The sequence below is a fragment of the Clavelina lepadiformis genome, chromosome 5 (genome assembly GCF_947623445.1).
Source record: "Clavelina lepadiformis chromosome 5, kaClaLepa1.1, whole genome shotgun sequence".
Classification (NCBI taxonomy): Eukaryota; Metazoa; Chordata; class Ascidiacea; order Aplousobranchia; family Clavelinidae; genus Clavelina; species Clavelina lepadiformis.
In genome coordinates, this window is record NC_135244.1 from 15,425,804 (window position 1) to 15,448,305 (window position 22,502).

Consider the following 22,502-nt stretch of genomic DNA (forward strand, 5'->3'; position numbering starts at 1 on the left):
AAATATAATAGCATCAAATATGACAGCATTCTGTAGCTCACTGATATTTGACATTTTTATACTTGTAAGCCGATAAGAACTGAAACAATTCTGTTGCAACCAGTAGCATAAAAATGTAATTAACCGACTGAACTATTTCACATGTAGCAAAACCATCACGATTTATAGCATCATGCCAGCACTACGGAATGCAAAATGTCTTAAATCAAAGGGGCAAACAAAACAATCAAATTTAAACTCCACAAATAAAATTGTGTCATTATACAATAAACTTGTAACGCCCAACTTACTAACACATTGATTGGTCATTGTTCAGTTGACTCATTAACTTCATAAGAATACAGACTGCCGTCGATTCGCATACTAGCATCCGGAAAATACGGAACTACCCCTAGCTGTATAGTAAGCATTAATTTGCAAATACCTGGTTTGAAATAAGAGTTGTGACACTTGCATAAAAGGAGTCTGTCTTATCTTTCCGAATCATTTTAAATTTCTCATCATCGCTATAGATATTGATGATGCGGGGATACCAACGCTGCATCAGTCGGTCTTCAGTCTTTTCACATTCAATAGCAACATGATTTCGAAGATGATCAATGTCTGTTGGACCCTGAGCTCTGCAAAAAATGGAGTTGTCACAACATTTGCTTTACATATATCCAGGCAAACACCATAGTATGTTTATTTGTAAAATGTTACATTTCAAATTCTTTGTGCAAATTGAAAAATAATCATTGCTTAACGTCAGTTGGGTTAACTAAGTCCTGATAAACAAGTTAAATCATGAAACTAGAAAACTACAGCAATTGCTGATTGTTATCCAAATGAATTTTCAAACGAATTAAATGCTTAAGGATTAAGCTTCAATAATAATAGCTTATAAACAGCAAAAATTAAATTTGCACAAACCTCAGTCCTCCAAGATCAACCATAAGTAAGTTTTGAAGATTATTCTGACACATTTGTAGAACAACTTGCATGGAACTGTGAACAATCCACAAATTGTCCTCAATCTCTTTGCGATTTTTTATAAACTGATCATGCCAAGGACTGGAATAGTCAATACCCCTGGAATTATTTCAAGCATAAAAGCAAATGTAAGTGAGTTTATATATCTGGAAATGTATTTTAAAATCAGTCACGATCACATTTTCGTTTTGTATGCACAGTGGAATTCGATTAATACAACCAACTGCTTATTTCATTCAGATTACTTGGGAAGGAGTTTTCCTATTCATTCCTCATTATAAAAACCTTGGCTAATACACCCACTCCAAGAAGCCAGTGCTTTACACACTCCTTTTCAGTTTCCCATGCAGGCAAATTCTTCTTTACTGTGTTTAAATAATGGCCTATGACAATTGAAGATCTAATCGAACAAGTAGATAACCATCTCAGAAAAAAATTTCCACCTACACAAACTTCGTTGCGCAGAGGTTTAGTGTTGAACAAATACAGTGCAATACATTAATTGCAATTTTACCCCCTAGGGAGTTGCTTAGTTGCAGTTTTAGGAAAACCAGTCATTATAACTAAAACTGAAAATATCAAAAAACCAGCTGATCCCGAGTTGGGTGTATAAACGAATTCTGCTGTACTGTAAATATGACATATTTTGAAGTAAATAAAGAGCCGGTTGGCCTTTCCAAAATGTAATTGAAATAATTTTACTAGATCATATTGTAGTAACTTACACAGGTTCGCATGGTGGCGGGCCAGCCTCTTCTTTGTCAAGACCCTTGACGGAAGGTTTCAACAACACATGTTGCACTAGGTAAATATTTTTATGTTGCAATAAGTAAATAAGTAATATTTGTTATATTAATATAGTAATGGTATTGTTGCGATAGCTTATTTGGGGTGATTTGCTTTTTATGAATTAATACTGCTCTAGTGTTTTGTCATTGTCAGATATTTATAGGTTGAAGACAAAATGTGATTAAGGTTTGGTTTGCCGAAAAGTATGGATTGCAACTTTTAATCACAAGATTGTGACTGAAGCATCACATTGAAGGATATTAAATGTAGCGCTTTTGCAAATAAAATATGTTCAAAATATTTTGTACTATTTTTGAGCGAGAATTTTGGGTTATACCTTATACATGCGTCCGACCTACACACAAATAAATGCAGTACAGATAAAAAAAAATTTTATATTGTAATTTTACCCATTGACTTTCTTGTGCTTGTTTCAAAGTCAGATTTCACTTCAGTCAATATCTCATTAATCTGTTCTTTCTGTTGCTTGCTTGTCTGCAATTTCTGAGGAATTTTCTCCAAGATAGATTGAAGCCATTCTTGTTGGACTGGTACTACGGGACCAGATTCGACACATTTTTTCATATACATGTACATTTGCTGTAAAGACATGAAAAGCGATGCATTTTACTCACGATAATCACGAAAGTGCAGCATCAATATATAGTTTGTAACTTACATTGGTTGTTAATAATCTATGTAATTAATTAACTAATTAAGCTATCATTTTTATGTAGTACTAAACACAGTTGCACTGCACTAATTTATACTAACCCTTCTCTTTCGTTCATGGCTCATCATCTGCATAATGTAAGGACACTTATAAGTATGGTAAAACTTTTCCTAATATCCACAAAGACTTAAAAGGCATAAGAAGTACTTAAAAGACATGGAAAGTACATACAGAAAATCATAGACTCATAAGAACTAGCAGGTCTGTAATGCTATTTTGAATTTAAAAAATGTGGAGAGTGTGCCTTACAGAGACAGGCATTCCAGGTTCATTTTTATCGGGAGAAGCATGACGAACAAATTCTTCTGTTTCCTCTGCAGCCTTTTCTGCTTCTTTGATTCTATAAGAACAAAAATCATGCCAATTCAACAACAACAATTTCAGCATTCTAGCTGCTACATTTTAAACTTACTGCTACCCTGACGTAAGATATTTAATACATTTATTCAATTAATTGACACGTCAAAAACACTCCAACTTAAGATTTTATTTACATAATGTCATTCAGCATTCGTTGGTAATGCTTGCTTCTGCGATACGTCATCAGTTTGCTCTTTGAGAAATCTCGACTTCCTCCACCACCAGAAACTGCTCGATTTCGCACTGGAATAGGAGGAAGTTTTGTGCGGTGTTGAGCACCTCCTCCTACTGTTGCAGTACGAGGACCGCGTTGTTCTTTGGAAGACATGGCGATCAGCAACAAATTTATACTTTTTAACAAATTTCACTTGTACATTAGCATATCATATTTATTTATTATAAAACAAACTGCAAATTGCAAAGCACAAGCCACAGTCAATCATTTGAATTAATTTTGATAGTAAAACTATATAATTATTAAATCATAAACCTATGATAATTTCAGAAAGAACTTGTCGTAATTCAAAAATTTAAAAAGCAATGTTACTGCAAATTATGGATTTACGGTTACGAACCAATAGTCAATCAGATTACGTAATTATGCAAGTACTGTTAACAAGCCTACTAATTATAGAAACTTCTTATTTTTGTCCAATTAGGCTAATAAGGGGAAGTACCTAGCCTCCAGTTTAACTAAAGTTACCACAAAGTAGGTCATGCACATGTAACGCATATGGTTGGTTGAGAGAATGATTATGCAAAAACTTGAATTTATTTTACTTCGAATTGAATTGAACTAAATTGGAGGTGTATAGTGAAGTTAGTTTAAAACATAGATTCTGGTTAGGAATAAGTTAGCATATTATGTGACAGATTTAAATTTATATTACAATAAAGTCATCAGAACGAATGAGCCCCGGTTACTGAGCTAGCCTTTTTACCTGTTCCAATTGACACAAAATTTTGGTCACATTTTTATGAGCAACAAATACCAGTTTGATCAAACACTAATCTAATTATACCCTATTGTTGATCAAGAAAAAAAGCATAGCATTATGGTGTTGGACAAATTTATGAACTTTCAAAAATTTAGTTTACCTTTTTAATTTGGCATACTTAAATATTCCGTTCCTTAAACTCTTAATACTTTGGGAACCTAAAGACGAAAACACTTCACTTTTTATTAACAGTTATGTATAAAGTGACAAGCGCTAATGTAACATGCCTCATGATAACCATCAGTCAGCTTTAAATGTTTTGCAATCAAAAATTTTTGCTTTGTAATCAGCTGATAATGATAGCTAACTAGGATGACTTCCAAAAAAACAACAAAGCAATTTGCCTACTTTCCAGTCCACAATCAAGAATGACTGTTCTGGAAGGACCAGAATGACACTGGTAGAACAAAATCGCATGCCACTCTTCGATGGGAGAAGAGAAGTCTTAAAAGTCTCCTGTGAAAAAGAGACACTATTTCTTCTTCCTTTTCTAGTATAAAAGGCTGTATTTTCCCTATAGCAACAAACAGTTACAGTCACAAGTGCACATCGGCTAGTTTCTTTGCGCAACTGGACACCGAAAGTTTGTTTTTGTGCCCACAAGATCTCAGTGAAAATTGCCATACACTGCAGTTTATCTAAAATGACAGGAAAACAAAATTTTGAGCACTGAAACGTTTTCGTTATTTACTTTACATGTGGCTAGGCCCTAGTACACTCATTCAAAAAATTCCCTTATATGAGTATGAGAATTAAATTTCCTGGGCAACATGGATAAAAAAAACATTGAGCACTGTGGTGTATGGATTTAAAGATCTTCACGCAGTTGTCAAACTTGACCATTTGGGCTAGTAATTAGTTTACTTGCTTAATCCTGTTTAAGACAACATCACCCCTTGCCAAAATATTGTGCCCAAGTTTTATAACTAACATGAAAACGAAATTTTGTTAAAATGTATGCTAAGTGATCTTCTTCAGCATACACTACACAATGACGGCCATAGTGGAAAGAGTGGAAGCTGTCTGCATGAGATTCATAAGCGTGCACGCTGAATTTTTTATCTTCAGGCCGATTTATAATAAACAAACAAAAAGACTGTTTGAACGCCAATTTATAATAAATAAAAAAATAATTGAGGCCTCAGTGTGCGTCATCACGCCAAAATTTGCGTCCTTGTACGCATGACTTCTTGTCAAAAACTACCGTACTTTCCATTCGGGATTTGACGCAATGAATCAACCTAACTATGGTTTCCACAATTCTACAATTTTATATAAATTAGTTCTATAAGGTAGAGATGGAAAAACTCAGATCTTTGACTTGTAATTGGAGTCTGATTCAAAGCACTTTTTGGAAAAACTTGAATTGCTACTGTATAAGCATATGCCGGTAGGCTATTTCTATATGTGTTTTGTTGTTTAAAAGACTTGACCTGACTTGTGTTAACACGGAAAATCTGGCTTGACTGAACTTGATAATGTAATTAAAATGACTCGACTTGACTTACAGGTTTGTATCACCATCAGAATCAAGAGAGTTTAACTTTATTAACACTTAGGCACTTAGGCTAAGGTCTATTGCGCATCACTACTAGGCTTAGGCTAGTCAAGATTTGTAAGCCTATTGTACCTTAAGCTTAGATTAAGAAACCAGATCGATTTTAAAATAAAAATATTTTAAAATGTGTCTTCATACCAAATCAAATGGACTGGAAGCGGAAATCCGCTGTTAACCTAATTCAAGAGTACATCAATCAATAACAAATAGGTTAGCTTGCACAATCTGAATCAATTTGAGTAAAGAGTACATCTGTAACCTGGTAACGCGACAAGTCATGCGTAGAGGTCGTAAAAACTTTCACAGACATCACTCACAACGTTGATGTTGCCCGAACCGTGTTAACCAAATCCTAAAGTAAAATAAAAAACAGGATATAGGCTAGTTTGGCACTTTGAAGGTTAACTTTATTTATGTATTTTTAATGTTGAATGTAATGTGTAAATGTAATGTAACGTGATGTTAAAAGAAATAATTTCATTGAAAGAAGCAGAACAAGAATTATTTTACATAATTTTTCGAAACGGGATAGACTTAAATTGCAGTAAATAATTTCATACAAAAACACAAAGCGCTGTAAAATACTAGTACTACTACTAAGCCGGAAATTTTAAAACAAAAAAAATACAAAGCCCGATGATACACATAAAAAAATAGCAAACAGGTTTGGGTCTTAAAATGCTAATACGTTAGGGCTAGCATTCGTCCGTCTTTTGGAGAATTCTTCCTCCTTTTTCATGGCAATTGAATTGTCTTCCGAAGATGTGCTAAAAATCTAAAGCGTTTTTATTTTTGGCAATACTTGTTTCATACGGATATTTTTAATTCGAATGGGCATCATCTGGCATACAAATCTAGCCGCATTTTGTGTTTTTTGATACATTACGGCTTCGTTATGTCGAACTAGAAATATATATATAAAGCGTAAAGTATAGCAAAGAATTCATTGAAGAGATGGAAAGACTCGAGGTAATGATGCAGCTTTAGAGGTAGATTTAGAAGGAAGATTTTGGTTGTGTTTAGATTATTACCTTATACAGTAGAATTTGTCTATAGTGACACCTGAAGGGACCGCGGAAAAAGTGTCACTATAAGCGAAGTGTCACTATAGACCAGGCATGCACAACATACGGCCCGCGAAACCTTTTCATGCGGCCCACGAGATATTCCGTGATTTCGCTCATTCAGGCAATTTCTCCACGGTTACAGTTACATAATCAACGAATCCGATGCTTTACCGTCGCTAAGCGTTAAAAACAACTAGATACTGTAGTGCGAGAGGCAACCGTCTCTTGACAGTAACCATCTTCTCAACGATATCTCTTATTCAACGGTTAATCGGTCACATTATATAAAGTAGGCTACACGTTAGTTACAACAACGTTAGCACGCGGCCCGCGAAAAATATTTTTTCCCTAAAACGGCCCGTGTACTGTTTTGAGTTGTGCATGCCTGCTATAGACGAAGTCAAGGTAAAATGGCCGCAGATGACTACAGTAGAACTCGCATATAACGGACCAGTCGGGACCAGCGAAATTTGTCCGTAATATGCGATATCCGTTATATACGAGGTATTTTACATTGTTTTCCTCAAAGGGACTGGAGAATTAGTCCGTTGTATACGGTTATTCGTTATACACGTGTCCATTATATGCAAGTTCTATTGTACATAGCGATTGTTGCTAGATCGACAAACTATACAATGACAATCAACCTGATCACAACTCACAAGAACAAAAGCATGGAACAAGGCTAGCAGCCACAGTAGCCTACGCTTTTATTACATCACTATTATGAAGCCTGCTCATAAACCTTTTCTATCATCTTGCTTGCGCATGGATAAAGTATATAATTATATATTATTACATCACAAACTAACGAGTGTCCTTATACGGAAATTTTTGAGCCCAAGGGTTGAGCCCAATAAGCAAAGTGTTCTTATACACGAAGTCACTATAGGCGAAGTCATTTCTATGTAAAACATATGGTTTGCAAACGGGACTTTGCAACAGGTGTCACTATAGGCGAAGTGTCACTATAGCCGAAGTCACTATAGGCGAATTCTACTGTAACATTTAAGTTAAGCTAACAAGAAACTGTGACAAATAGCTTGGAGCGCACGAATTTTTTCAGTGAAATAATGACAGCTAAGCTTTTAAACTTAAAGAATATTTATTTTAACAACCTACTTGCCCAACTGCTTCTTTCAAATGCGCAAAGCGCAACATTTTTGTTATGTTTTCCTCTTTAAAACGCCCTGCCTATTATTATGCCTTGCCCCTTTTCTTGTACTAACTTATACTTTTGCTGCGAAAATAAACACGAAAATAAAAACACACAATTTGGAAGACGTTCAAGTTAAGACCATTTTATCTTCGACACATAACATTTTTCAGCGGAGAAAAAGTTGAGAAATTGCATGCCTTGGTATAGCCTACGTTGAAATGTAACTTACTTCAAACATATCCAGGTAGGAAAGCTTTTCGGAATCCGTCAAGTTGCAAATAAATCGCTTGGTTCTTTCATTTCTTTGAAGGGAAAGCTTGAAAATTTGTTTGGGGTCTTGTATAAAAATTCTTTCTAGGTTATCACGAGTGAGTTATAATTACGTAGCCCAGGAACTTGGTGACTCTTAAAAAGTTAGGAAACTTTTGCCTCAACATAATTTCTTTTTTCAAATTAAGGGTTTTTTAAAAATGTCTCTAGCAGAAAGTGGATTAAGTTGGAATTAAAGTAAATTAAATGAAATTAAAGTTAAAGTTAAATTTAATGGAATTAAAGTTTCTTTTGAGCTATCCAAAGTAAGCTATGAATAGGTAAACTACTCAAACACATTTGACTCTTTCTCCAAAATATATTAAGTACTGTAAATGGATTTTAAAAGTAACCCACCGACTATTGTAGTCTCCCCTAAATAGCGAAAGTGCTAGAATTATGCAAAGCAACCAAACATGCATTGACTTATACTGTAATTAGTGTAATAAGTTAACGTTATAGATTTATCGAGATGCCTTAGATGGTAAAAAGTATTCATCAGCTTATATACAATGTTCGTACAGTTTTGTACTTAAAATTACATACGAAACAATAAGTGCAAAAATCCGTACAAAAAGTTTTTACACGTAAGTGCAAATAATTCTGTGCTGGATCTAGGTGATAAATACTTTGGGAGATTTACCACCGTGAATTACATACACCTTACAGCCACTTTGGCGGCGCTTTTTTGAGAAAGGTGTTTCGACTACAAGTGACTAACTGGTGCCAGTCAGGACTGCATGTGACCAAAATAAACACGACAAAATTGTGTCAGATTTCTGTGATTTACTTCTTTTTCTTTCTATGTGATCCAGGAAAGTGATCGGGTAAGTACCGACGTCGTTTTTTTAACTCTTCTTTAACATTTAGTCCAAATTTCATGTTGACAGCTGGCCCCCAAATCTCGTTGTCTGCCAGACAAAGAACTTGGATAATGAGATCATGAAGTTCACGACCTAGAGTTCTTGGGTCATCAAACGATTGCAGAGCAAAGAGAGCATGAGATTCCTTTCTAGTCAGAGCCAGGAGAATTCTTAGTTCAACAAGCAAGGCGGTCGTATTTGGCGTAAATGCCTCCATTGTGCTAAACTGTTCGTATAATTCCTTCATTCTAGCACAATGACAGTTGTCTCCTTGCAGAAATTTCTCCTTCAGGCCTTCATCTGCAGCTCCTATGTAAATCTGACTGCAGTTTCCAACTTCGGATAGCGTTTCTGATGTCGTGTCATTAACCACCAGGAGGTACATCAGATTGTTTGTGTTCTCCGGATGAAAGTCGTCTGAAACCGGATGGCAAAGTTTTTTTATCAACGTCTTTACCTTGGGATTGATCCACTTCAGCTCGATCGGGAATTCAAATCCAAGCTCAGTGCAGTCACCCCCTTGCACCGTCCATCGCTGCCAGGAGAACTTGGGTTCGTCTCGGGCTCGCACCGGAGTCGATTCATCCGCCTCACTGGCATCTTTGGCGTAAGGATCCTTCTTCACATAGACAAAAGAAGGGCATAAATCTTCTTTTGTTAAAGTACCAGTAGCGTTAACGGTCTTCGGAAGGTTGATGATGCTAGCTTTGTGTTCATACAGCAAAGTTTGCATGTGAGCTTTCCGCACAGTGCCTTTTCGAAACTGCTTTGGAAGATCGAAAAAATCGAACGGTTTTGATTCGCCGCTTTTAGTGTTCCACCTAGAATAACATCAGTTGAATTGATTAGTTTAGTAGGGTGCCTGCATGCGCCAGAACAACGTGTTTTATAGTAGACTAAGAACACAGGTACAATAAACTGCAACTGCATACCAAAGTTTGTCGCTATATGTGTAAATGTAAACTAATCACATTTTCGTACCTGATATTATATTGCTGTTTTATCAGGTTGACTGCAATTTTCTTGGGGGTTTTTGAGCGAAAAGGTTTTAGTATGTCTGGGGGGCTTTCTGCTACGCTGACGGATTCTCTAAAAGCAGCTTTTTCGGCAAACTCCATAGAAATTCCGTTTTCAGTTTCCTTCTTTGGCATGTACCGAGTAAGGTTTTTACACTGGAGTATTTCCTCCAGTTTGCCTTCTTTCTCTTCTTCGCCTACTTGCCTGAACGAATGGAAATATAAGTTATAATACGAAAGCTTACTTGGTTAATAAATAACAATGGTTTTTAGTTCGCAATATTCTTCGGCCAAGCAACATGTAACACAATGGGTAGTGAAACACGAATTGGTTTGTGGAGGGAAAAATAGTCTAATCCGAAAACTATGTGAATGTTATCCAAGCCCATAGAAAAATAGTACGGAAAAACTAAACAAAAGAAACTTTGTTGAAATTTAAAATAGGCGGTATTGTTTGGTCGCGGCTAGTTATCGTCTGTAACAATGTTAGTATTGTACATGTGTTCGTAATACGATATGTTGCTATATTAATACTGCGAACCAGCAAAGAACTCATAAAAACAATTCTATTAGTTTATTTCTGTTTGTCTTTGATGCGATTTTCCAGTTAATTTACTTAATTCAACATTTTCATTTTGCTTTCACGTTAATTAAATGACTTCCAAAATTTCACCAGAAATAATCGTGTGTTCGAAGGTATTTTTCACAGTTGCCTGTCAACCTTTGAACTTAAATATTTTGATACAGTAAACCTAATTAACCTAACCTATAAACCATCTAAATCTAACTGCAATAAAACCTTAAATAGCTAAAATTAACTTTTTGCATAACTATTCTCCTAACCTCAGCGTCTATCTTTAACAACAGGTTGCGTGAACTACATACGGTGAAATAGTCACTTTGTAATTAAATAGGTTATAATATATATCCTCACCGTAAATCTATTGTCATGGTTATGTTGTTGTTTCCAAAGAGGGCTTCTTCAAACTTTAACAGAATCGCTTTCTTGATCAACAAGTTTTGCTTTTGTTGCCTATGGAGCTCCAGAGATTCAAGCAGTTGTTCGAGTTCAGTACCAGGTTTTTTCTGCCTTTTGTCTTTCGGTTTCTTGGAAAAGTACGCGGTACTCAGTTAGAAACAAGTGTTATATAATGAGATTATTTGAAAACTATTAAATTTTATACAAGCTAACTATTACTAAAACTTTGTGCAAAACAGCAATTCTAACGGCTGCCGTTTTGAAGAACAAGTGTTTTTTTAATTTGAACATAACATTATAATTTTGCCATATAATGCTTACTTTGTTGTTATTTTCATCTTCGCTATCCTCTTCCTCGTCATCCTCCTGTTGTTCATCCTCTTCTTCGTCGTCTTCATCTTCTTCTTCCACTTCGCTCTCTTCTCCTTCTGCTCGCTTTGCTTTTGCAGCGAGATCGTTTTCTATAGCGGCTTGAACTTCGTTCTTGAGTCTTTCGCCGATGAAAAGAAGGTCATGATACATATCCACCAAAGTTGTGTCTTTGTCTTCCGCTTCGTCCATGCTGAGGATATTTTTAAGTAAATTGTTATCTCCCATTTCTATTTTATCACCTATTTCCTTGAGTATACCAAAAAATGAACGAACACACATCAATAAAGTAGGTTTTTATTAACTTTGCTCAGAAAATCAATCGAGGCATTTCGTATTGTCTTCACTATACAATGTATAGTAGGGATGTGCCGCGAGGAAGATTATTCGGGTTCGTGCGAACCCGAATATCATGAAGGTCGACACGAACGAATCTATTCGTATTAGAAGCAAGCAATAAAATTTTCTCCAAAAGTTGTCAAGTCTTGCTTCTAAAATGACGTAATCGATAAACAAATCGCTTTCTTTCCGAAAATAGTGTTTAAAAAACGATCGAAAAAGCAAAATTGTTAGGAAAACGACCTTCATTGTAAGTACTGCTGACTCTAGTTTAGCATTGTCGGGAAACTATATCATCATTTTTTACGAAAGTAAGTAAATTTATAAGTAATATTGTGTTCGGGTTCGCCCGAATCTTCCATAAAGGCGATATTCGGCGAATCTATTCGGGTTTGGGTTCGTGTCGGCCCATCCCTAATGTATACTATACATGGAGACGTGACGGAGTACAGTAGAACTTATAGGTTCATCTTGTGCAATTTTTTTAAGGTTTTGCTTTGGCGACCGCTAAGATATTTTAAGAAGTTGCAGTTATGTTATCAAACCCATAATGGAAGTACATAAAAATTAAAAACAACCATGATCTAAATTTAAAGTGACCGCAGAAGAAGTTTAGGAGACTTTTTCGGTCCCTCAAAGCACCTTACAAAACACTGGCTTTGTTCATTCCGCTGTCTAACATACACTAGTTTGAACACTTTCTACATGCAACAACTTAATCATAAACACTGGTTCTAAAGTGTAGTTCAGCACAGTCGTACTTATCCAAATCACGGATGCGCTAATGTCCATTCAAACGTCTCCTAAAAACATGCTTACAGCTTGCTCTCAACTAACTGAATATCTTCTCTTTCTCAGTATTGTTGTTTCCAGCAGAAATCCAACACCACAGTTTTATAATGAGAATGTGCTTCTACTAAACTAGCTTTTAAAAAATAATAGTTATGTTTACCACATAAAAATGTGCCCCTTCCAAAAGGTTACAAGACCACATATCGTAGGAACAGTTAAATTTCTTATTGTATTGTAACAATAAACGTTATGACGACACAATACACTCTTTGATTAAGCCGTAACTATAGCAACCAGAGAATAAAAGAAGGCCAACTTATGCCCTGTATGCCACGCGTTAGCTCGTTTAAATCGATATCTGGCAATGTAAGGTTAATTTAATGAATATAAACTCTCTGTAGATTTGTTATTGTGGGTACAAAATATTTATCTTATATCATATGCTATTTCGTTTGGCTATTTATTAAACGTACACCTTCCAAAAATCTATCTTACTTTTGCATATTTTATATCACGCCTACGTGCTGAAGGTGACGCGTATAATTTCGCTTATAAGCATACGAAACAATAAACCTTGTTTGCTTAAATGATTGGCTCAAATATTTGAAAAGCAGATTAAGCCGCCCTACATAAACACGACCAGACTTGGGGGTGTTAAGCTCTATGGAACAGAGGAACGCTCGACCTTCACTTCCTCCGTTTCAATGCCTAGCATCAAACAAAAAGTGATAATACAAACTGCGGAGCCGCTTATAGATGCGACAATATAGTTAACATTAAACCTCATTTAGAGGAAAGGATTGTTTAGTTTACGAGACTTTAAAATTAAAATCCTTTCCTCCGCGAATGATAACGTAGAACAGATTAAGGCATTCTCACAAACGTTTACCACCGAGCGGACATTAATCACCATTACCAGTGGCATCTTCAAGTGACCTCGAGAAGGAAACTCTTTGAAAGACAATAGAAGTCAGGCTTATGAGTCGGACTATGCGAACACTTCTAAATTATTGTCCTATTCACTTCACCTGGACAGACACAATAACTAGTCCAGATCTTCTTAAAACCAGTAAAAGTCTTCTAAAACAATCGAATCCATATCAGCAACGGTTCGGGCTGAAACATTAGGCCTACCGCTTCGAGAATCAATCGATCATTTTATTTCTCGTCAAAAGCGCGGTGGAGACGAGAAATCAAGCCAGTTGTTACTCACACGCGCCAATAAACAGGAATGAGTGACAAAGCTGAAAAGGCTTAAAACGTGCTCAAGAGAAATAACGTTAATATTTGCTGGTAACAACTAGCACGGCCACTAAACCTATAATTAGTTAAATCCATAAAACGTAAGTTGAAAAAGCGAAAATTAAGCAGACGAGCAGGTGGTGTGTTCAAGCAACTGACAAATGAAAATTGCTTCAATGCTGTTCATCAGTGGATGGGAAAAGATAATAAATATTCAAAATACAAAAGTGGGTAGGTAGAAGATATCGAACTCCAGCAAGGTTTCCATATTTGATAACATATAACTAAGATAGTTCGCATGACTGCACTGCACTGATAAGAAATAAATCTGGGCGGAAGAATTTTTATTTTCGCTCACATTGACCAGAAGCGGTCTTATGCATAGTATTATAACATGGCTAGCGGTTTAGCATCAAAATATCAACATTTATCAGTGGCTTGGCTATTGTAGATTAAACCAGATTTTGGAAACGGACAAAGTTTTTTTCCGTAGCTGTTGACCAAACGCCGCCATCTATCTGGGTTTTTACGAAAAGTGGTCAAGTTCAATTGGCCACGTTCCTGGCATTCTAACGTAGATGGTCCAAGGTCATCGATTCGTCCACCGCCTAAACATTGATCGCCTGAGTAAAAGACTGCGTTCTGAAATGTAATAATACAAGATTTGGAGAAAAACTTTTGGTCAAATTACTGACTATGCAAACAAAAGTAACTTGATCAATGGCGAAACAAACACAGAAAAAAACGTTTGACATCAGCTTAACTGTAACAATTGTGTGCTGCCTAATTTATACCAACACACATTGCAAGCGGTTACTAAATATATTGTAATAAATGCTTGTGCATATATGAGAGCTTTGTTTTGTTATTAAAAAAGCATTAGCTCGAAACAACTACAGTACTACAAATACCTGGCCAACTGTGATGGCCCGCTGTGGCTCTTGCAAGATCACTAGCAGTCTACCATCGTCTTGAAAGGGAATTACTTCGCATTCCACTGAGTAAACACAACAAAAATAAATACCTAACATGCAAAAAAGCGAGGAAATTGTATCATGATACGGTACATGGGAACCAATATGCTCCAACTAAGAGCCGTCTACCGACGATTTAAACTCAGCGACGATCGACTTGTGTCCCGATTACAGCATGAGCTCGTTTACGTTAGTTTTTCAATTTGATTTTTAGTCTTTAAATTAATTTTTATGGCCTTGTTCTAAGAGCAAGCACTAGGCAAACATCACTGAGTTCGAGCAAACCTTATGTCCTGTTACACCGTGGCGACTTTAGCATTGCGTTGAGTGGTGGGCAAATGTTTTTAAAAACTGGGTCTAAAATTCGCATGTCTTCCTATGGCCCAAAAGGTCGGGCTCGTGGGGGGGGGGGGGGGGGGCTGGTTCCAACCCTATATACACTAGTGCTGCTAAAACAAATACAGGTGCTAGAGCCAAAAAAAGTACAATCCTACTATACAAGACATAATTTTGTTTTAATATTTCAGACATTTTAGATATACTTGGGATACAGGACTAGGTTAGCTGGAGCACTGGTATTAAAAGAAATAAATCGCCAAAAAATATACGTTAGTATTCTTGTTACAGAGTTTGAGTTGTTTCAGGGATTTGGGGGTTAAAGTATGGAGTTATCGGTAATATTCAGACCAGTACATTCAATGACAATAAAAAAAACAGTAACAGCCTTATACATCGACTGTTCATTAACCAATAAATTGCTTAACACTAACATTAAATCTTCCATTGAAAAAATTGCAATAATACAAGTCTTACCTAAAGGTTCCCTATGCAAAAACCTAAATTTACATTTAAAAGATTCCCCATTTTTGATGCTTTCTGGAACCCCGGAAATCCAGTGAGCTGGATTTGTAATGAAACTCTGACAATATAAAGCTGGATGATCCATTCCATGAACCTGTGATATTTAGGTTCATAAAAATTTCCTTTATAAAACGTAGTTACAGTTTTATAACATTAGGGCATTTCTAAGTTAGTATACCAACTTTAAACTGCTATTTTGAGATAGTGTAGAAAAGGAAGTTCATTATAGGATTGATATTATTAGTTGATGCACAATGATGGTTATTATCACATGTTTACTGTTTACACTACTGTAGGTCCAAACAAAATTTGCGAGACAAAGGAGATTACTTTACCACATACACATTCCCAGACACAACATCTCGATGAAGAACTGCATATGCATCACTCAGCCCACCAATTCCCGTTCGCTGTCCTATGGTATACTTGTAATAACCACTGTGTTCACCCATTATTCTTCCAGTTTCGTAACACACAAAAGAACCTTTTTTGGGGGGGACGTAATCCTGTGAATTTTTATAAAATCTCCTGAAAAACCGTTTAAGTGCTGACAATGGCTGATAACTATTACCATCTCCTGGACTTGTAATTATTTCCCACTAGCACTGGTTTTGCCATAATTTAAATACAATCTTAAAAGCAACAAACCTGAATAAAGTCAGAAAAATTTCTTTTTCCTATGAAGCATATTCCCATGCTTTCTTTCCGCTCTAGTGTGAAGTCTACTTCTGAACTCGCAGCAATTTCCTTTACTTCAGTTTTGTGCAAGTGCCCAACGGGGAAATAGGTGTGAAGCAATGCTTTTAATGCTACCTACAACACAAAATTTCTTTATATTTTTACTTACCGGTACAGTAAATAAAAATGTGTTGCTGCTGTGCTTTGGTTAAAGCTAGGATCAAAAGATCTAGAAAATCAATGATAAATATTTCAGACTTATTTCCGAACTTAATGTTGTAAAACAAAAACTGAAGACAAATATTACAAACCTCATGAAGAAAGAAAGTTTGATCTTTATTTTTGTCAACACTCATCAAAAGTTGTTGCTCTAAAAAAAACATTTAGAAGGACTTAAAACCATGGTTTAATTAATATAGTGCTTAATTTTTAACCTCTTCACTCTCACACTCTTAGGAGCCAGCCATCTACTATTAAGGAGCTGTCAAACACTTAAAACTAAGATCTCTATGATTTCGTTGTACTCCTACGTAGGGATTTAAAAAACATGTTTAGACCAACCAGAAGGCAGCAGCTAGCCTTGGAATTACCCTAGCAGTTGGCGTGCTTCAATGTCCCAGGTCACGTGCAGAATTTGGCTAAAAATTAGCATGAAAGTAGCTAAAATTGGGTTTTTTAGACCGAAAATTCTAGTGTTTATTTTGCGGCTTTGTTAAAAAAGTTTGTATCATGGTTTTTTGATGGCATTTTATGGAATAGTAGTCCAAAGCATACTAAATTGACGTGCAAAATTTCAGAGAGCCCCATATAGAATTTTTCGAGTAATCGGTCTTTTAGTAAATTCACTGTATAATAAAACAAACAAAGATTTTATGGCATTTTTTGGTGTTCGATGCCCCCTTAAGAGGGTTATAAGGGTAGCTGATGAGGGAGCTTACAATACTTTTTATGTCTGCCAATTTGACTTATGTGCTATAGATTTTGACAAATAATTAATCATTGAAACATTATGACCAAATCATTCAAAAATGCTTGCTAAATGGACCACAAGATTTACTGGTTGGTTTATTTCTTTTTTGCTCATGCCAAATGAAGCCAATGGAGAAAACCTTTGTTTTCACATGTAAAAGTATCAATATGAATCATAGTCAAAATTACCTTTGTCAAATTTTTGTGCAGTGGTTCTCTGAAAACAAAAAATTGAACTGGTGGATTCCATGTTGGTGATAGGGTTGAGAAATAGGAGCTTAATCATGTATGTTTTTCAGATACAACATGACAAAGGCCTTGTTTTTATGTATCTCAATAGTTTTCAAAGCTTTGATAAGAGAAAAAATTGATCAGTTGTGTTGAAAACACAATTTGAACCACATTGTGTGCTCCAGCTGCAATCCATCCACTTCACAACATTGCTTTTCAACACATCCGACATACACCTTACCAGGTAGACTTAGCAGAGAGATTCCTTGATAAAATCAACACCTTTTGTCACCCTATTTACAATATGTGTTGGGAGAATAACACCTATTCGCCAGTCTTTTAGTGTTTTTCCCAAAATTTACGGCAATTTAAAAACATTTAGGTCAGCCAAAGAATTTCTGCCTCTGTCCACACGCTTTAGCATTTCAAGCGGGATTCCATCACAAGCGTTTGCCAATTTGCTTTGTCAGTTTTGGAGGACTTTACAACCGTTTGGAAACTTCATGCTCAGTGATACTATTGCTACAAGATTCAACAGGACCTTATTAAACATTCTTTCCATATCCCAAAGATGTCTCACATATTGGTTATGAGGCCATTTTGTTGATCATGAACAAATGCTTGCTTCACAACCAGGAGTGGATTTCTTATTGACTTATATACTTCTTGTATAAGCTGGCTAGCCTAAATGCTTTTAATCTGTTTTGGCACAAACATTTTTTCGGAGCAAGGCTTCCCCAAGGCTCCAGCATAGCTCGAAAAATCATAAAGACAGACAAGCTGGCTTGCCAGGACAAGGCTGTTGTTGAAAAGTTTTGAAGTTAAAACATCTAACTTAATGTGCATTTACACAAAGCCAACCAAAAGCAAAAAAAACAACCAATGGTAAAGGCAACCAAACTTCTTAGTATTGAAGAATATGTAGCACATTATATATATAATTATTAGGAATGTGTGGCAAGCAAAGTTGTTCAGGTTCGTGCGAATCCAAATATCATGTAGGTTGACACAAACGAAGCCGGAAGATATTCATATTAAAACCAAACAATAAAATTCATCCGAAAGTTGTCAAGTCTTGCTTGTAACATGATGTAATCCCTAATCACTTTGTTTTAAAAAATAAGGTTTAAAAAGCAGTTGGAAAAGCAAAATCCTTAGGAAAATAGCCTTCATTGTAAGTACTGTTGACTCTATTTTAGCTTCGCCAGGAAACTAAATCATCATTTTTTAGTACGTCAGTCAATTTATAAGTAATACCATATTTGGGTTCACCATTATTAGTATTGGTGTTTGCCCTAATCTTCCACAAAGGCGATATTTGGCGAATCTATTGAGGTGTGGGTTCGTATCGGCTCAGCCCAAATGATTATTTTATGAGATTAATCTTATTGCTAATATAATCAAGGAAATGCATTCGAAAGTTACTCACCAAATTCAAGCTGCATGTTTTCTTTCAAAACTCTTTCTCCAAATGTGGTCTGTGCATAATGTCCAGTTGCAACAATGAAATTGTCATCCCCAAAAAGTCTGTGACATTTTTTGTGTAGTGAATCAAACTTTATGTGCCGGTTGCAGAGCACATCTGGGTTTGGAGTGTTTCCATTTTCATATTCTTCAATAGTTGGCATAAACACATTACTCCAATACTCTTTTACCAAGTTAACCTTGACATACATAGATATAAAAAGTATGTATATAATTCCCGTAAATTAAGTATAAGTAGACATTCAACTTACCAAACCTGCTAGATCCATGATCAAAATTTGAAAACAATGGTTAAAACAATATACTATACCAATGGTTACATGTTTGAAATAAATTTCCCATGCATTTTACAACACAATATTAACCTCTCGAAATGGAATGTTTAAAACGGAGCAAACACGCTTGGCATACTTGACATCTTCATCAACAGTACAGTGCCCAATTTCGTCGCGCACATCCCAGTTTCTCATAAATATTCCCAACACATCATAACCTTGGAAATACATGAACAAACACATCAACCAAACAGTTAAACCAGTTGAAAGGTATCAAATAACTGTAGCCTATGAGACAACTGGTCTTTGTCAAGTTTTGTCGCAATTTGTTGGTCTTGGTGGCCTAAGGGTTTTCAAACTTGTTCACCAATTTATTCAAATATTTGTGCTCTTTGATATAAGATTAAGATGAAATTGTTTTTGCACTAGTCTAGTCTCTTTAACGTTATGCAAACTCAAAGCCAACCTGACCATATCACTGCATAAAAAGGCAAGATGATTTAAATCTAAAAAAGAAACTTTACTTGGTAACGACTACATCTAGAATCTGTGTTGTTGGTGTACATACAACTATGCAAGTAAAAGTACCATATTAAATAAAACCATTTGAAACATACAAGTTGTAAGAAAAGTCTTCTAAGAAATTCAACTAGTACCATAAAATATACAAATTATAAACGCTAATTGTATTCAATACTAATTAAATAATATGCTGAGAGGAAAATAGTGTGAGAAGACAGTAAATTTCATGAAGCAGTGTTAACAGTTCAAATGCATTTCGAATGCATTATCTCATGATAAAAAATACTTTTTTTTATTTTGTGAGAGTGAAGCCTGAGTTTGATAAAACACCTAAAAATGATGAACTTTTGTCAAACAATCAGGTTTATGTTTGGCACTTTCTGCATCAAAATAGCTGTTTGCATTTGATAGTGTCACTACATTTATAGTGTCAAAATAGTGTCACTACATTTATATTTATACATTACTATTTTTATAAATCAGTATTGGTATCGTTAAGCAAGGAAATTTATTTGGATTCAAATAAACACAAACATATCATGATGTAGGTCAAGACAAATAAATCTAGAATTTATTTGTATCAGCAACAAACGATAAAATTTTATAAATATGTTGTCTAATTTGACTTCTAATGACATTTAATCACAAACAAATTTGCTTTGCTTCAAAATATGTAACTCAATGGCGATTGAGAACTTAAATTTGTTTGATAAAAACTTTTGTTTTAATAAAAGCTGATCTGTCTTTTCCTTGAACAAAAAATGCAGTGAACGTATAAAAATGGATAGAGAAAAAAATCTTTGGTTTGCTGACATGTTTGAAATTAATTTTCATCAAATGCGATGATGGTGAAATACAAACTAACCACTTTGTTTTTGGTTGGTATGATAATAATGCTGCTTAGAAGAATTTAGCTTATATGAAGATAAAACTGTAAACAAGCATATACAACGATAAGCAGATCTAATATTTTACATAATTAACAAATAAAGTGTACGGAAAACAAACCAACCAAAAATAATCAGGTCAAGACTTAATGTTAAACTGTAACATCCATTGTAATATTTATTACATCTAGAAAACTGTTACATACTAGCTTATACAAAATTTATAACTTAGATTATAACTTATATAACCTGTGCTTAAAATTCAAAATTATTTAAAAGTGGTAAAAGAAGTCTAGGATGTCATATATCAGGGGTGGCCAAACTGCGGCTCTCGAGCCGCATGCGGCTCCTTGAGCCTTTGATTGCGGCTCTTTAATGAAATTGCATTGATGAATTAGACATGCATTTTCCCGGTCTAGACGGGTTGTTTGATCAGATTATGAAACAATGCGTTCTATCACACGTAGTAACAATGGACTCATTGTTAGTAATAATCAAATTACACTCCAAAAAGGACATTATTGTACAGAAGTGTGCTAACTTGTACACTGTAGTTAAGTAAACTGTCAGATTGAAGCTGTACGTCAGGGCTGACCTAGTTTTAAGTCTTGGTTACGGTTATACTAATAATTGCAAAAAGAGTTGGTGAAGCCCAGGTGGAGACTCATAGTATCACCACGCACCACTAATGTTAATCAATAGCTACACTTCGTTGTGAGTGAATAAATTCGTGGTTTTTATGTTTGTGTTGTGGCTCCTTTAAAACTGGAATTTGTTATATGCGGCTCGAGCATGAAGCAGGTCTGGCCACCCCTGTCATATATGATAGCAAAGAATCAAGTGGCAAGAAACCTCTGCACTAAACCCTAGACATATGAGTATATAAAATCTGCCATTGAACTAAGGTTTTGAAAATCACAACGAGTTGGATTATAGTAGCTCTGACATCCTAACAAACATGATAGATTTTAGGGGATATGCTAAAAATATTTTAACGAATTAATTTTTAAACAGTTAAGGATTACTATAGTAATTTCAAATAAACAGATTACCTTTTCTTTTTAGAAGCAGTGCAGCAACAGCGCTGTCAACACCACCAGAAATGGCACAAATTATTCTTGGTAAAACCATACTTATTAATGTCTTACATAACTAGAGTGTTCCACTTCCGGAGAGTATGAGCTAATTAGGTCACTTGATTAAGGTCGCTGTTGCAATTTCACTGAAAAAAGTATGCTAACAGTTATATCACAAAAACATGTTCAAGAAAAAGTAATGAAAGGGAAAATTGGCAAAGCATGAATGGATAAAGAGCTTAAAACGAAAAAAGGGTACTAGTACTATTGTAAAACAGGGTAGTAAAAAGTGGGATGGTCTCGCACAGGTATCTTGGGGTTCTAGGGTCTTGGGTCAGTAATGCATTTGTTTTAATCATTGCTACAAATAAGTTGTAGTAAGCGTGATATCTTGAATAACTAATGGTATTTGTTAACGGGAACGAGGATGTGTGCTGTTTTAGATGTTTCATTCGTTTACAGGTATTTGTGCAACTGAGGACTCCAATATCAAGCCATCACTAAACCCATTACACCAACTTTTTGCATACTTTTTCTTCTAATTTTATCGCTTAATTCTGAAAACAGAATGAGTGATTTATAAACACGAAATATGGTAAAACATTTCGAAACCTAAAGGACAAAACAGAAGAAACTTGAAAAGAATGTTCTAACAGGGTATTTCCCTACACTGATCTTCACTACATAATGATTTATTTCTGGTTGGTTACGGCATTGTGCCCACGCGAGATTGCACCTAAATGCGATTGCACTCACAAAGGATTGCACCAATATGAACTTGCACGTCACACTCACACGGAATCAGAGGCGTACCTCGGGTTTTCAGTGTCCGGAAACGGAGGCAGTATTTGCTCTCCAACTTGTCAAAATATGAGAAAAACGAACACCGAAGGAGAAGAACTACAATGGAATTTGTTTTATTATATTAGCATTATTATTTGTTTTATAAGCATACGCACAATAATAACCGACAGTTTATGGTGTACATTTTTGAAATGC

At 35.4% G+C, this 22,502-nt stretch overlaps 3 protein-coding genes across 5 annotated transcripts in view; all 3 read right to left on the reverse strand.

The window, feature by feature from the left end:
• LOC143459262 (dynein axonemal heavy chain 12-like) overlaps positions 1 to 3,258 on the reverse strand; it is a 29,775-nt gene extending 26,517 nt beyond the window's left edge. The window contains exons 1-7 of the mRNA XM_076956336.1: positions 2,989 to 3,258; positions 2,744 to 2,834; positions 2,536 to 2,562; positions 2,172 to 2,361; positions 1,698 to 1,773; positions 913 to 1,071; positions 425 to 620 (exon numbers count right to left, since the gene is read on the reverse strand). Of these exons, the coding sequence (XP_076812451.1) occupies positions 425 to 620; positions 913 to 1,071; positions 1,698 to 1,773; positions 2,172 to 2,361; positions 2,536 to 2,562; positions 2,744 to 2,834; positions 2,989 to 3,182 (933 nt within the window). The 5' untranslated portion in view covers positions 3,183 to 3,258. The remainder of the gene's footprint in view (positions 1 to 424; positions 621 to 912; positions 1,072 to 1,697; positions 1,774 to 2,171; positions 2,362 to 2,535; positions 2,563 to 2,743; positions 2,835 to 2,988) is intronic.
• Positions 3,259 to 8,360: 5,102 nt separating this feature from the next.
• LOC143460985 (uncharacterized) lies at positions 8,361 to 12,532 on the reverse strand. 3 transcript variants are annotated; one of them, XM_076958701.1, is made up of 5 exons: positions 12,331 to 12,532; positions 11,125 to 11,365; positions 10,759 to 10,931; positions 9,790 to 10,029; positions 8,361 to 9,629 (listed from the first exon to the last, which is right to left on the reverse strand). In XM_076958701.1, the coding sequence occupies exons 2-5, from the start codon at positions 11,362 to 11,364 to the stop codon at positions 8,732 to 8,734; spliced, it is 1,551 nt and encodes a 516-aa protein (XP_076814816.1). In that variant the 5' UTR covers position 11,365; positions 12,331 to 12,532; the 3' UTR covers positions 8,361 to 8,731. The 3 variants fall into 3 exon arrangements, with proteins under 3 accessions (XP_076814816.1, XP_076814815.1, XP_076814814.1); XM_076958700.1 differs by having other exon boundaries at positions 12,273 to 12,529; XM_076958699.1 differs by lacking the exon at positions 12,331 to 12,532 and having other exon boundaries at positions 11,125 to 12,228.
• A 1,340-nt stretch (positions 12,533 to 13,872) lies between these two features.
• LOC143460577 (mitochondrial tRNA-specific 2-thiouridylase 1-like) lies at positions 13,873 to 22,103 on the reverse strand. Its single transcript, XM_076958150.1, has 9 exons — positions 21,480 to 22,103; positions 19,109 to 19,236; positions 18,688 to 18,922; positions 16,370 to 16,428; positions 16,029 to 16,193; positions 15,716 to 15,886; positions 15,333 to 15,474; positions 14,457 to 14,542; positions 13,873 to 14,187 (listed from the first exon to the last, which is right to left on the reverse strand). Exons 1-9 carry the CDS (start codon positions 21,556 to 21,558, stop codon positions 13,966 to 13,968), a joined length of 1,287 nt encoding a protein of 428 aa, XP_076814265.1. The 5' UTR covers positions 21,559 to 22,103; the 3' UTR covers positions 13,873 to 13,965.
• Between the last annotated feature and the right edge of the window lie 399 nt (positions 22,104 to 22,502).

Excerpts from the sequence above, each read along its gene's own strand:
- LOC143460985 (XM_076958699.1), bottom strand. The coding sequence starts at position 11,454 with ATGTGTGTTCGTTCATTTTTTGGTATACTCAAGGAAATAGGTGATAAA. Across the intron at positions 10,932-11,124 it reads AAGATGAAAATAACAACAAA|AAACCGAAAGACAAAAGGCA; the intron begins GTAAGCATTATA and ends TACTTTTCCAAG. Across the intron at positions 10,030-10,758 it reads ACCATGACAATAGATTTACG|GCAAGTAGGCGAAGAAGAGA; the intron begins GTGAGGATATAT and ends CCATTCGTTCAG.
- LOC143460577 (XM_076958150.1), bottom strand. The coding sequence starts at position 21,558 with ATGGTTTTACCAAGAATAATTTGTGCCATTTCTGGTGGTGTTGACAGC. Across the intron at positions 16,429-18,687 it reads AAACATGCAGCTTGAATTTG|AGCAACAACTTTTGATGAGT; the intron begins GTGAGTAACTTT and ends TGTTTTTTTTAG. Across the intron at positions 15,887-16,028 it reads ATTTTTCTGACTTTATTCAG|GATTACGTCCCCCCCAAAAA; the intron begins GTTTGTTGCTTT and ends AAAAATTCACAG.